The sequence below is a fragment of the Podarcis melisellensis genome, assembly GCF_964234715.1.
Source record: "Podarcis melisellensis genome assembly, chromosome: 10".
Taxonomy (NCBI): Eukaryota; Metazoa; Chordata; class Lepidosauria; order Squamata; family Lacertidae; genus Podarcis; species Podarcis melisellensis.
The window spans coordinates 9,690,707-9,704,604 of record NC_138542.1 but is presented as its reverse complement, the minus strand read 5'-3'; the positions used below and the strand labels follow the sequence as shown (position 1 = coordinate 9,704,604).

Genomic DNA, 13,898 nt, shown 5'->3' with positions numbered 1-13,898 from the left:
GATGTTAGTAATACACACTGCTGACGACCAAGTGGTATGTTTCTGCTTTGCTTTTTATTTCTTACACATTTACATGAGAAGATTTCACAATGCTACTAGGAAAAATATACACATTAACAAATTTACACTAATGCACATATTGCTGTATCGGCACTTGGCAGCATGCTTTGCAGCACAGAGGAGAATAAAAACTTCTACCATGCTAAGCAGGGCGGAATGACGTTATCTTCCTAGTTATGATGATATTTTCCATGGATCCCGTTCTATCCTTCAATTGTCTTTGATAAACATGCTTTTCTTTACAGAAGCGTCTTGACACTGGCAGCTTTCAGTGTGCCAGTTAATGAAAACACGTAGCTGAGTCTGTTCTATCACTGGTTTGCGATGTATTTTAAGAAAGCTCAGTTATCTTTATAGTAGTTATTAAAGTTGATTCGCAACAGGAAATCTTCCAGGTGAGGCTGGTACCCCCTGTTTACAAGCTTAGTTACTACTGTAAGAAGAGAAAATAAGACAACACTTGTTTAATATGGCAAGAGATATACAGATCGGTCAGCCGCAAATCTCTGTCCCTCTGAACAGTGTGCACAAGCTCAATGAGGTAAGCAAGCTGCTGCCCTCTTATTTGTCCTAGCAGAGGTTTCATTTCAGTTGAGCCTATTCGTTTAGGCATCTGTGCTCTTTTATCGTACAGTGGTGCCTCGCAAGACGAAATTAATTCGTTCCGCAAGTTTTTTCTTCTTGCGAGTTTTTCGTCTTGCGAAGCACGGTTTCCCATAGGAATGCATTGAAAATCAATCAATGCGTTCCTATGGAAACCGCCTTCAGACCAGGTCTGGGGACAGTCTGTCCCCCGACCTCTTCTGAAGGCTTGGGGGGGGGGACAAGGGCTTTTTTCCCCACCGGCAGCCTTCAGAAGGCTGGTGGTGGGAAGAAAAGCCCTTCTCCCCACCTCCCGCCCCGCAAGCTCCGGGGACAGGAGGGCTTTGCTACCGACCGCCAGCATTTTAAAAGCCCCCACTGTCCCGGGGGTGATTTTAAAATGCTGGGGGGCGGCAGCGAAACCTTCGCTGCCGTCCCCCAGCATTTAACAGCCCCCGAGACAGCGGAGACTTCTCTGCCGTTTCTCTGCTATCCCGACGGCTTTTGAAGGCAGGCGGGGGGGAGCAAAGACTTTTGCCCCCCGCCGGCCTTCAGAAGAGGTCCAGGACCTTCAAAAGCCGTCGGGATAGCGGAGAAACGCGCTGCGCTTCTCCGCTATCCCGGGAAGGGAGGGGAGCAAAGACTTTTGCCCCCCGCCGGCCTTCAGAAGAGGTCCAGGACCTCTTCTGAAGGCTGGCGGTGGGCAAAAGTCTTTGTTCCCGACGGCCAGCATTTTAAAAGCGGTCCGGGATAGCGGGAAAGCACAGCGCAATTCCCTGCTATCCCGGACCGCTTTTAAAATGCTGGCCGTCGGGAACTAAGCCTTTCGGCCCCTGCCGGCCTTCCTAGACGTCTTCTGAAGGCCGGAGGGGAGCGAAAGGCTTTGCTCCCCACCGCCAGCATTTAAAAGAGGTCCCCGGAGATTTCCCTATGGGCTTTCTTCTTGCGAAGCAAGCCCATAGGGAAATTCGTCTTGCGGAACGACTCAAAAATGGAAAACTCTTTCGTTTTGCGAGGCGTTCGTCTTGCGGGCACCACTGTAAATATTATCTCACTTGCCCATGCTAACAAACTCTATTAAGCACAGTGCTCTACAGATTTCGCTTACAACTGCTGCAAGGTCTGTTGAGCACACCAGATTCTGAGCAAACATACATAGGACTGAAAACAGAACGCCAAGTGGAAGGACTACAGCAGAGCACATCCTCTACATGCCAACGTTCAATCTCTAGCATCCAGGAAGCTAGCGATGTTAAAGAGCTGTGTCTGCAATTCTGGAGAGTACTGCCAGCCAGAGGAGACAAATACTGGGCAAGACGGACAAGTAGCCTGACCCCAATGTAAGGTAACCTATGTTATCTTCTATAGGTGCACCTCTTCCTGTTGAAGATCATGCAAGCTTTACACAATGGCCTGGTTCAGACATGACATTGATCCTGCTGGCCAGAGTTGACAGGAATTGCAGTCAAACAGCATCTGAAGCATATTTGGTTGGGGAGGGCTGGTTTAAAATAATAGGAACACAGTCACGACTAGGACTGGGCGTGAAATATCACCAGTTAACCATCACAATATAGCTGGGGAAACTGTGCCCCTCCACCAGAAGTTGCTAGACTACAACTTCCATCATCCCTTACCATCGGCCATGCTATCAGAGGCTGGTGGGAAGTTTGGGGACAGCCCCCAGGTTCCCATCCTTGCAACAAGAGAAGTCTTACCGTTGAATAAGAAATGGGAGTAGTACTTGAACGTGTTATAAGACTGCTGCATTAAGCCAAAGTTGGGATGAACAGCCATTTGTTTGCTGGTATCGAAACTCCACGATTGAGAGATTAACTGGCTACGGAACTTCAAAATGAGGCTGAAGATGCTGTGAATAATGTTCATTACAGGTGCTGCCTTTTCAGTCAGCAATCCTCTGTCAAAAGAAAAGAGATGGTTTTGATATTAAGTTAGCAAGCAGCAATACTTTTCATCTGCAGCAATGTTTAGGAGCATCTTAAAGAACATGCCTGCTGAGGTTTGATCGCAGATGCAATTTTTGAATCGTTTCGGATAGGAAAGACAACGTGCCAGTTTTATAGTGAATTTGTGTCCTTTGTATCTTCTTACCTTTCAGTACTAGGATATAGTTATCCTAAATAACATTTTGATGGACTAGATGCAGCCAGGTACTAAAGAGCATTTACTAAGGCTTAGCTTGTTTCAGATTGCTACTGTAAGTCAGAGATGCATTTGCCCAAGGGGTGGGCCTGGCCTATATTATCGCCTATTAGGGGTTTTAGGGGCAGATCACGATGACAGCTTCACTCAGTAGTATATCGCTGGTAAAACTGCTGCCTCCTGAGTCCCTCTGCTACCAGCGCCCAGTGCATTGAGGGGAAAACAAGCGACAGCTGGGTGCTGCGACTCATGAGTTTCCCCAGCGATATACTGTTGAGTGAAACTACAATCACAGTGTGCCCTGATACCGCTGCAGAGGGAGAAACAAGCTGTGATACAGCTTGTTCTTCCCTCTGCTTCAACAAGCCCCGTCACTCTGGCTCGCAGTTATTGCCCAGCCCTGCTAGTGGGGGTGTGGCATTCTACCCACAGGAAATGCACAAAGACATACACATCCATGCAGATCAGCTGGGGTGGAATCTTATCACCCTCTCCTCAAACGATTAGTCGATAATTGGGGAGGGACAATATGCATCCACGCCAAGCTGCTGGCTTAGAGGTTTAGACTTTTCTGCTCTCTTCTGTGCTATAATTTCCCTGCTTGGCCCCCCAAGGACAGGCACCGCTTCCGGAGACATTTCTGTCTCCATCTTCCTGCTCCTTCCCACTTCACTTTTCCCTTCCTCGGTCCATAAGCTGGGTGAGGGGAGAGGCATTGTGCAGTCTGCGAGAGAAATGGTCTGGTTCTCTTTCTCAGATTTTGCAAATATGTTGAAAGCAAAGTGCAACTATCCCTTTGCCCAAGTTCCCATATTTGCAATGCCTAAGTGGTGGGGCCTACTAGTTCCTCTCGCTGTCTACGTCACAATGGCAGCAGAACTGGTGGCAGAAGCCTATGTAAAGACAAGACACGTCCACCCAACTTTCTAGTTACATGAGAATTGTCCATCTCTACATGCAGACAAGGGAAGGCAAATGTGCAACGCTTTGTTAAGAAATCTTCTTACCGGAAGATGGCTTTGTTGAGGTAGTCAGCATGCGTTCTGTAGATTTCCTCCAAGTTCCCTACAGAAGACAGTTTATTTCCAAATTCACACCACGTCACGTGCAGGATTTGGTTGGCAATGTAGCCTTGAATAACTTTCACAAAGTGCTGCATTTCGTGCTTATAAAGCTGGAGCTGTCGAAACTGAACTGAGTTGGATGCATGCTTCACCAGAGCTGAAAAACCAAAACATTTTGTGAAGAGCCACAAAAAACATGTTGGGATCACAGTAGCAGGTGGCCTATGGGGGCAGTCAGTAAAAAAACAATGATTTAAGTTACTTTTTTGGGAGGGAATCTAAACTGTTCTTAAAACAGAAAAATCTCTGAAGGCGTCTTGCAAGGGCACAAAACACTTAGCATGGCATCACAGTAAGGGACCCAAAGGAGCTGTCAGATTTTTTAGCGTGGGGGTCATAGTATGTAGCCCACAGATTCACCATCCTGGTTTAATACAACTAGGAGAGAAGTTTTCAATCATTTCTGAGTCCACGGCTCCCTTGACCAACTACATTCTTTCTGTGGCAACCCTGTGGAGCCAAGTTACGTCACCCCTTGCCTGCAGAGCCGGCTGCCTCTCACCCTTTTTCGAACACCCTCCCTTGTGGAGTGTTCCCTCTGTCTCCTCGCCCCTCGGGAGTCATCTGGGCAGCTGCAGCCCCAGGTTTCTGAGTCCCCCTCCCCCCCCCACCACAAAGGGGCCTGGGAAGGACCCCCTGGCCAGCCCCAGAGGTAATATATGCCTGGCGAGCTCGTAGCCAGGGCCACTGCAACAAACAGCTGTGGGAGGCAGAGATGCGAGGGGGGACAGACGCCAGTGTTGCCCGCAGCACCCCTATCATTCAAGGCACCCCAGGGTGCCACAGCACACTGGTTGAAAACCACTGTACTAGGAGACCAGATTAGAAATCAAATAGATCTTACTTGAAACAGGCTTTCATAAATTCACCCTCAATCAATATATCCATTGGTCTTTTTGTGCTTGGTTATGTTTTTCCTCTTTACTATTTCAAATATGGTATTGTGCAATACCTACAATGTACTAGGTGAAGCAGGGGTTATTTTTTCTTGCTGTTGCATTAATAGCTCACAGAGCAAACTGGAATACCACCCTTGGAAGACAATTGGCCTTTCTTTTATTCCATCTGGATGAGAATCCAAAACTTCTTCTGTTGTGTCAAAGCAAACCGCTTTCACCTTCAGTTATATGGGTTTGCGGTTGAATAATCAAACTCTCATGGAATATACCGTATTTACTCAAGTCTAAGGCACCATTGATTCTAATGCGCACCTCATCAGTCTTGAAACTAAATAAAGTATTTGCTGGCGAATGTGAATGTGCCATCGAATCTAATGTGCACCTCAGTTTTCACAACGTAATTGGGCCAAAAAAGGTGAGCATTAGATTCAAGTAAATACGGTAGAAATAGGAAACAGTGATTTTAGATTTAACTCACTTATCTGAATCTTCTGAACAGGTTAGCTTTCAGGCTAAATAAAAGTAGTCAGATTTTATCTTACCAGTTCGCTTTAAGTGGAACCAAACATCCTTAAGAGTCCACACCATATGCTTCAATTGCAACAGGAAAGAGAAAATCTTGTTATATTTATTCATGCAGTTCTCCGTAATGACAATGTTCATGGGCCAGTCAACCTATATATTAAAAAAAAACACCTATTATGACTGCATGTCTCCCAAGGCATCAGAATATTCCGCTGCCTATTTAAGATGAGGATTACGTCACAGTTAGCAGAACAGAATGCATTTCTAAGGAGCATCAGAGAACAAGCAGGATCGATTAACTGCAATGCATATAGGGGAATCTTAAAATCTGGCTCACTTCTCAACTCTTGTGTGTCTTCTCACCTTATAGCGTAGTTCTAAGCAGTTTAGGGCATCGGGCGCATTGGGCTTGAACATCTCTGGAAGGTACTTCAGTGCAAATGAGAGATTGGAAGCCAAGTGAGTGTCCCCATGGAGACTATATTGCAGAGCCTTATTTAAAATGGAATTGAGGACCAGTGGGTTCAAAAGTTCGCCAGGTGTCTGTCCTGATCCAAGCTGAAATTAGAAAACACATTAGATATTGAGAATTTATTTGTCAGAATAACCTTTCCAAAGTAGATAATGGGATTTTTTTAAATGTTCCTACAAACACAGCTCAAGCCAGAAAGTCCCTTATATTTAAAACTTCCAAGAGAGGTTGTTCAGGTTGTGATCATTGAAACTACTGCCAAATGCTACACAATCCCTATCTTTAGTAGGACATACACATGTAATATGATTTCCTCACATGCCAGCAACTAGATATATAGTCAATAATCAGGCGTTTAAGGAAAAGCCTTTGCAAATACCTTTTCAAAAAGTAGATCACTGAGCGACTGAGCAAACTCTCCATCTTCCATCAACAAAAAATGCCTTAGTGCTCCAAAATGCTTCTCAATATTGAGTTCCACAAAATAGTAGTCAACAATGGCTTTGTTCACAAGTGAAACACTAGGAACAAATGAAAACAAACACCAGTTACTTTTTTTAAAAAAAGCCAATAAAAAGGTAAAACAGCATTTTAGCTTCATGGATAGGGTAAATTAAAAATGGCCAAGGTTTTGATCCTCTACCCACAATCAAATTATAGGCTCCCTCCAAACACCCTTTGAAAGAAATCCCAGTTGCCCATTCTCACTTCTGTTCATTACACTTGCAAGTAATTCTTCCTGCACTGTTCAAAATCTGTAACAGCTGCTGTGTTCTAACTAGAAGCTTTACGGTTTCTCATTCTAGAGCAGAGCACCAAACCTTCACTACTAGGCCCCGTTCAATAGTTCACTGGTGGTAGGTAGTGTTTGCACTGTACAGGGGGAGGAAGTGTGCAGAACCAAGCAGAGGCAGTGCAACCTGCGTTGCCGTCAAGGCTCTGGAATGGACAAGAGAAGTTTAAACCTCTACCACCTAGCGCTTTGATGCAGATGGAAACTGCTCCCTTCCCTGCTCCATCAAGTGAATGATCTGCATCCCTATTAAGGCTCAAGGCTAGGCTAGGCAGAGAAGTTCAGACCTTTTTGCCTGGTGTCCTGAAGGGCATGGGAATGCCAATGAGGAAGAAATGGAGCACAAGACTCCCTATCCAGTCCAGCACCTTATATTCAGACTGCTCTGTCCCTTCTTGGCTTTGCATGCCACTCTCTGAAATCTGACTTTAATTTCCACTTTTTTTTAATGGGACTAATCCATACTGAGCTCTCCCACTTGAAAAGCCATCGGTTTCAATGAAGGAAGCAAATCTCTATTCAGGTTCTTTGTGTGTATGACCCTGATTCTACACTGAAAGAAAAAGGATTATACATGGGGATCTTCATAATGGGTGAATGGCAGCAATGGGTTTGTAGTTTTTACTGTGTCTGTGTGTATGTGGAGTTTTGGCTGGCCCTAGAGGGTTGGTGAAGGGTCCAGGTTTTTCAGGTTGAAAAACATCCCCCCCCCCACGTTCCAGGTTTTTCAGGTTGAAAAACATCCTCCCCCCCCCCCCCCCACGTTCTGAAGTGAATGGACAGTGGATAAGAACTCTGAAGCACATCCAGCCTGAAAAAGAGAAGACTGCGGAAGAAATATGATTTGCAGTTTAAAGATCTGCTAAAGAATGCCGTCCAATAATAGATATCCGAACTATATACTGCTGAATCAGTTCACATTTCTTGTTACAACAGTCACTGAATTGCTTACCTTACTAACCAAATAAAAGGAAAGAAGGTCAATGTATGTATCGATGTGTTTCCACATTAAGGAAAGAATATGACCAGCAATGCAAGCTATATTATTACTACAATGTTGACCGATCACTTCTACATTTTACTTACTGAGAAACCAAAGGGGCAGTGATTGACCGTTTCATCAGTACTGGGAGTGATAAGAGCTCACTCAGTTGCACAGCTGTTTCGTCTGTTGCTGACTGTGCTGATGGGTCCACAGGGAAGGTGTAGGATCTTGGTATCACATGATGCAGAAGATGGGAAACTGGAAGTTCTGCTGTGTTAGAGCATAGGTAAAAACAATGATTACTGTTTCTAAAGCACTTTCAAAACAAAATGCTATACAGCAAATAAAAATGAGAGGCAACCATTACGGCCAATGAGCCCATTTCAAATTTCAAGGAAGTGTGGTGGGTGACAATCACAGAGCGGGGGGGGGGGGGGACATGGCAAAACACAAAAATAGAGAGTGTGTGGTCAGGGCTGCTCCACGTTTCCCAAGATAACCTCATGATTGGAAGTCACCCATGTCCTGCTGGTCCTGATTGTGGAGATCGAACAATACTGATCTCCCTGACACACAATGCTGTTGCTGTTTAATAACAGGGAGCATTCCTTCCTCCAGTGCAATATGTGGTGTCCACACTTTCTCTTGTACACAGCACACACTCACTTCACATATGCCCAGCGACATATACAGTGGTGCCTCGCAAGACAAAATTAATTCGTTCCACGAATTTTTTCGTCTAGCGAATTTTTCGTCTTGCGAAGCACGAAATCCCATAGGAATGCATTGAAAATCAATTAATGCGTTCCTATGGTCAAAAAAAGTCCAAACGAAGCCAAATTTGGTACAACAAGAGCTTATTAAGTGCTCTTTAAAGTCACACATACTGTAAAGAGCATTTCAAAATTCAAACCCAGAATTTTTTTTAAAAAACAGCAGAGTGGCCCAATGGTCACAGAAAATCATAAAAATGCAGGGGGAAAAAACAAGCTTCCAGATTCTTGTAAACACCTCCCCAACTGTTCCCCCAGCCACCCAGCACACAGAAATTCAAATCCAGAATTTTTTTAAAAACAGCAGAGTGGCCCAATGGTCACAGAAAATCATAAAAATGCAGAAAAAAAACACAAGCTTCCAGATTCTTGCAAACCCCTCCCCAACACCAAGTCCTTGAATTCCAAACACCCCAACCCAAAATCCAAAACCCCCCAAAAAAGTTTTAAAAGCTTAACAAATGGCTGCAAAAGAAGTTTTGGAAAAGCTTCAAAAATCACCAAAGTCTTTTAAAACCTCAAAAAAGGCTACCATGTACACTGCGTTCTATGAGTTGCTCCTCAAAGTCAAGTCGCAACTGTATTAATGGTGTTAAGAAAAAGGAAACAAACTTGCAAGACGTTTTCGTCTTGCAAAGCAAGCCCATAGGGAAATTCATCTTGCAAAGCAGCTCAAAAAACAGAAAACCCTTTCGTCTAGCGAGTTTTCCGTCTTGCGAGGCATTCGTCTTGCGGGGCACCACTGTACATGCCTTCCTCTCTCATCACACAGGATCACACGTACATCTCCCCTCCACCCCACTCTGCCCAAATATATCCGTCTCAATCACACACACCATACACATTCAGAAAAGCCTCTCAATTGGTGAAGGAAGTGCCTGCCATTAAAAATAAAAATCCAAAACAGGGTGAACAAAAATATATTTAAATGATGTTCCAAAAGAAAAATGAGAGGGGCGTTCTAATATCGGGGGCACGGCATTTCAGAGGTAATTAGTAATGAGGAAAGGGTACAAGTGAATGCAATTTAGAGTTTAACCAAATGAGGTCTACAGAATCCTGCACAAACTTGTGCTGCAACACTGCTGCAGTCTGGGGCTACTTATTTGGACTTGGGAGAATCCGCGAAGGACTGACACAATCTCTATGTGCCTTAATGATACCAAGTGTGCAACGTCAGCATGATGGCACAATAAAAAACCTTTCTGTCTAGAAGAACAGGTATAGGGCAGTATATAAATTCAATAAATAAAAAATAATGATGATTAGGTGGTGGCCTGCTGTGTGGATCCCCATCATGGAATTGAAATCCTTAAGAGACCCCAACCTACGTGGCTGGATCATTTAAATGTGACCCAAGTTGTCTGCGGGAAAGAGACTCCCCAGAAATGTTTTTAGTGAATGACGCTCTAGACGACAACATTCTACAAGCACTACTCTCCTTGAGGGATAATGGCATATCAAGTGATTCCATTCTCTTAATGCACCTCATGTTAGGAGTACTCACACATCAAATCGTAGCTGTCCTGGTATTTTTCAAGGCAATACTGATCAGATAAGGCTTTCACATAATCTTCCTCTTTCTTCCACTTGGCAATAGCAGTGCTTATGCCTTCTGAACTTTCAGATGTGCTGACTTCAGAGAGAGAAATCTGCTGAGTCATAAGAACCAATTCGGTCGATTTTTCAGGATCCTCTACCTGATGAAAAAAAGTGGAATGGATATTGGAGAAAAGGAGGCTCATTTTTGATCCAGAAGGCGTTGCAGTCTTGCTTAAGCACACTTATCATTGCATCTTGGGTTTTCCTGAACCTTCAAGATTCTTGTCATTTAAGCAGCCCTCCTTAGGTGTTGTTGCTAGTAATAGTGTTGCTTGTAATAACGTATGTTAAATGATATATGAGAAAATGGGCTAGAGTTATCCTCATCTTAAGCTTAATTTTCTCTCTCTGCCCTTTTCACTTTGATTTTAGCTAAGCGATCTGTCAAGTCGGTATCAGAATTTTTGCAAATTCCTAAAGTCAGAGGGCCCTGAGAGAATAAAACAAGGTTCAGATAAGGAATTCAGAGGACACTTAGCCAATCAGCAAGTAAAGACAATAATACTTTCTGGTAATATTTTCTGTTTAAGATATAAATGAGTGAAGACAGGGAATAACATTGGGGAGAATTAAAATAATTCATATTTGGGAGAATTAAAATAATTCAAGGGAACATCGTGCCCACTACTTCAGTAATTTTACTTGAGTGTCACAATGAGATTCATCTACTTAAGATTAGGGAGCTAGTAATTTGAAACTTACCGTATTTTTTGCTCTATAAGACTCACTTTTCCCCTCCTAAAAAGTAAGGAGGAATGTGTGTGCGTCTTATGGAGCGAATGCAGGCTGCGCAGCTATCCCAGAAGCCAGAACAGAAAGAGGGATTGCTGCTTTCACTGCACAGCGATCCCTCTTGCTGTTCTGGCTTCTGAGATTGAGAATATTTTTTTTCTTGTTTTCCTCCTCCAAAAGCTAGGTGCGTCTTGTGGTCTGGTGCGTCTTATAGAGCGAAAAATACGGTAAGTTGCTGTTTCCTCACCTGTATATCCTGAGAAGGCGCTGTGGAGAGATCTTTGGCATCATCCATTATGATTGCTATATTAACCAAAAAAGAGGGGATTTATTACTGGAGGGAACTGAAAAACATGACAAATATTGTCTAGCCTTAAGGAATCTAGAAGCAGTGTGAAATGTACAGAGCCTCACAAGACACACAAGCATTTCAAATACATGATTTAGTCTCCCACTCATGTTACCCAGCACCAATATAGTAATAATAAAAAACTATCAGGCTTTTTTTCTGTTTCATAATAGAATTTTGTCTGTTAATGGTGATGGTCTCTTGCATTTATATGGCTCTAGGTTTCCTTTGTAGAGAAAGCAGTATTTAGGAAACATGAACAATTAATTCATTTCTGTTTTAACTGCCCATTAAAATGTAGTTAAAATAAAGTTTTTACTCAGTACAGCCGTACCTTGGTTGTCAAACACCTTGCAACTCAAACATTTTGGCTCCCAAACGCCGTAATCCCGGAAGTGAGTGTTTTGGTTTGCAAACATTCTTTGGAACCCGAACGTCCAACACGGCTTCCGATCGAATACAGGAAGCTCCTGCAGCCAATCGGAAGCTGCGCCTTGGTTTTCAAACATTTTCGGATATCGAACAAACTTCAGGAACGGATTCCGTTTGAAAACCAAGGTACGACTGTATAACCTAAGCACAAACCCACTGAAGACAAAGGATCCTAACTGGATTGTCTCGGCCTGAATAGACTTCTATTTTAGGGCTCTTAATAATGGAGGGGAGGGAGGAAGTCTACAAAGTAATTTGTTCACTGATTGCCACTCACCCCCCTGTTCTTCTAGGCTTCTTTGTGGCTTTTCATCCAGGTTATCGCTCAACACACAACCAGAAGGCATCGACTCTTGTCCTGTATCATGCTCTTTGATTGTAGGGAATTGTCCGTTATACAGGAATGTCTGAACTGTAGAGTCAGATGCGGGGCCAGAGACGGCTTTAAGATGAGGTATCGGATCGCTGAAAGTTGAAGGGGTCCACTCTCCTATTTGAATACTCGACTGCGAGGCATGGCCAAAGACACTCCATCGAGGCACGGAAACCTCCGAATCAGAAACCATGTCTCCAATTTTAATGTGTGACTGAGAGGCGTGCCCATGAATATTCCAGCGAGGTCGCGAGGACACAACATCAGACGTATTTTCCCCAACTCTGATATTAGCATCCGACGAGTGGCCATGGATGTTCCAGCGAGGTCTAGCTGGCTCTATATTTGATACATACTCGCCAATCTTAATATTGGCATCCGAAGCATGGCCGTGGATATTCCACCTTGGCCTTGATGGCTCAAACTCAGAGGCATATTCACCAATCTGAATATGAGCTGCAGAGACATGCCCATGGATATTCCAGCGTGGGCGGCTAGGTTCGACTTCGGAAGCATACTGTCCAATTTTGATGTGTGCATCCGAGGAGTGGCCATGAGGGTTTGAATGCGGGTGGGAGAGTTCAGCGTCAGGTACGTATTCCCCAATTTTAATATTTGCATCAGACGCATGGCCGTGAACGTTCCAGCGAGGTACCCTGTCCTCAACATCAAAGACGTTTTCTCCAGCTGCAACATGGCTGTGTGAGACTGAAGGCCTGAGAACAGTATTAAAGTCATACCCGTCGTATTCGGAGACTTGGGTACCGGTTTCCCCTTCTGCCGCACCTTTCAGTGCAGAACTGTTTTCATCTGTCTGACCATGCAAGGAAAGATCTGAACTGATATTCTGCAGGGCTTCATCCAACAAGTTGGTCTCTTGGGCACTGGGGACAACAAATGTTTCTTCCTGAGGCTTTGGTAAAAAATCTTCAAAATCCAGACCAAGTTCAGATACACTCTTTGGCAGAGTAGCTGCTTGCTCCATATGGAGTACCTGAGATGCAGTTTCTGTTTCTTCGGACTCTGAATAATCATTAGACTGTATATTTGTTGCCTGCAGTAAGCCTGGGGATATCACTAGTTGAGATTCTGGGTCTCTGCCGATGTCCACACCATCAGGACACTCGGGCTCTGCAGAAGTTAACTAAAATGGAAAAAAGAAAATTAATTACTAGAACAGATATGCAACTCAATTATACAGCTGGGATATCTTCACCTTCATTATTTTATCCATAGTTTCTGAAACTACCTTTTAATAGTTTTATATCACTGTTTATTTTTTAAGCAGTTTAGGGTTATTATCATCTTCACCGAGCTTTTCAAATGCTCCAGTAGCTACTTCAATCACTATGGAAACAGTTGATATTTGCTTGCATAACCAGCTGTATTGTTTGGATATCGGGTGAAAACAAAGACCTCTGTCTGAAACACTGGTTTCTACATTTTTTTTAAATTGCACAATCCATAACCCAACATTGTAACACTTGCTCAAGAAAAAGAAGATAGGCATAGAGAACAAATGGCCTATTCTGTACCTATTATTCACACTAACATGCAATTTGGTCCTCAAAGCTCCCAATTTAAAACCAGAATAACAGGCCACTTTATAAACTCCCCTCCTTCTACTGGGCTATAAAACAGGCACCCCCAAACTCAGCCCTCCAGATGTTTTGGGACTACAATTCCCAGCATCCCTTACCACTGGCCCTGTTAGGCCCACATTTTAGAGCAGGCATCACCAAACTCGGCCCTCCAGATGTTTTGGGACTACAACTCACATCGAGTTGTAGTCCCAAAACATCTGGAGGGCCGAGTTTGGCGATGCCTGCTCTAAAATGTGGGTCTTACTGTGCACACTGTGACATGCAATCTTACAAAGCACAGATCACAAAAAAGGAGGAAAGCAAAAAGAAAGGGAAGTTCTAGGAGTGCCCAGAAATGACTAAATGGTGATCTAAACATCAATAAATCTGACACATATAGTACAAAATGCCAGAAGAACAGGGGGTGGTGAACCAGCAGTTCGCGGTGTTG

The 13,898-nt window shown here is 43.8% G+C and overlaps 1 protein-coding gene across 2 annotated transcripts in view; it reads right to left on the bottom strand.

The window, feature by feature from the left end:
- Window positions 1-35: 35 nt before the first annotated feature.
- TUBGCP6 (tubulin gamma complex component 6) overlaps window positions 36-13,898 on the bottom strand; it is a 35,292-nt gene continuing 21,429 nt past the window's right edge. For both annotated transcript variants that reach the window (XM_081927607.1, XM_081927608.1), the window contains exons 17-26: window positions 11,769-13,008; window positions 10,958-11,013; window positions 9,884-10,076; window positions 7,705-7,873; window positions 6,205-6,346; window positions 5,717-5,911; window positions 5,371-5,503; window positions 3,813-4,026; window positions 2,361-2,560; window positions 36-493 (exon numbers count right to left, since the gene is read on the bottom strand). In XM_081927607.1, coding sequence (XP_081783733.1) covers window positions 402-493; window positions 2,361-2,560; window positions 3,813-4,026; window positions 5,371-5,503; window positions 5,717-5,911; window positions 6,205-6,346; window positions 7,705-7,873; window positions 9,884-10,076; window positions 10,958-11,013; window positions 11,769-13,008 — 2,634 coding nt within the window. In that variant the 3' untranslated portion in view covers window positions 36-401. The remainder of the gene's footprint in view (window positions 494-2,360; window positions 2,561-3,812; window positions 4,027-5,370; window positions 5,504-5,716; window positions 5,912-6,204; window positions 6,347-7,704; window positions 7,874-9,883; window positions 10,077-10,957; window positions 11,014-11,768; window positions 13,009-13,898) is intronic.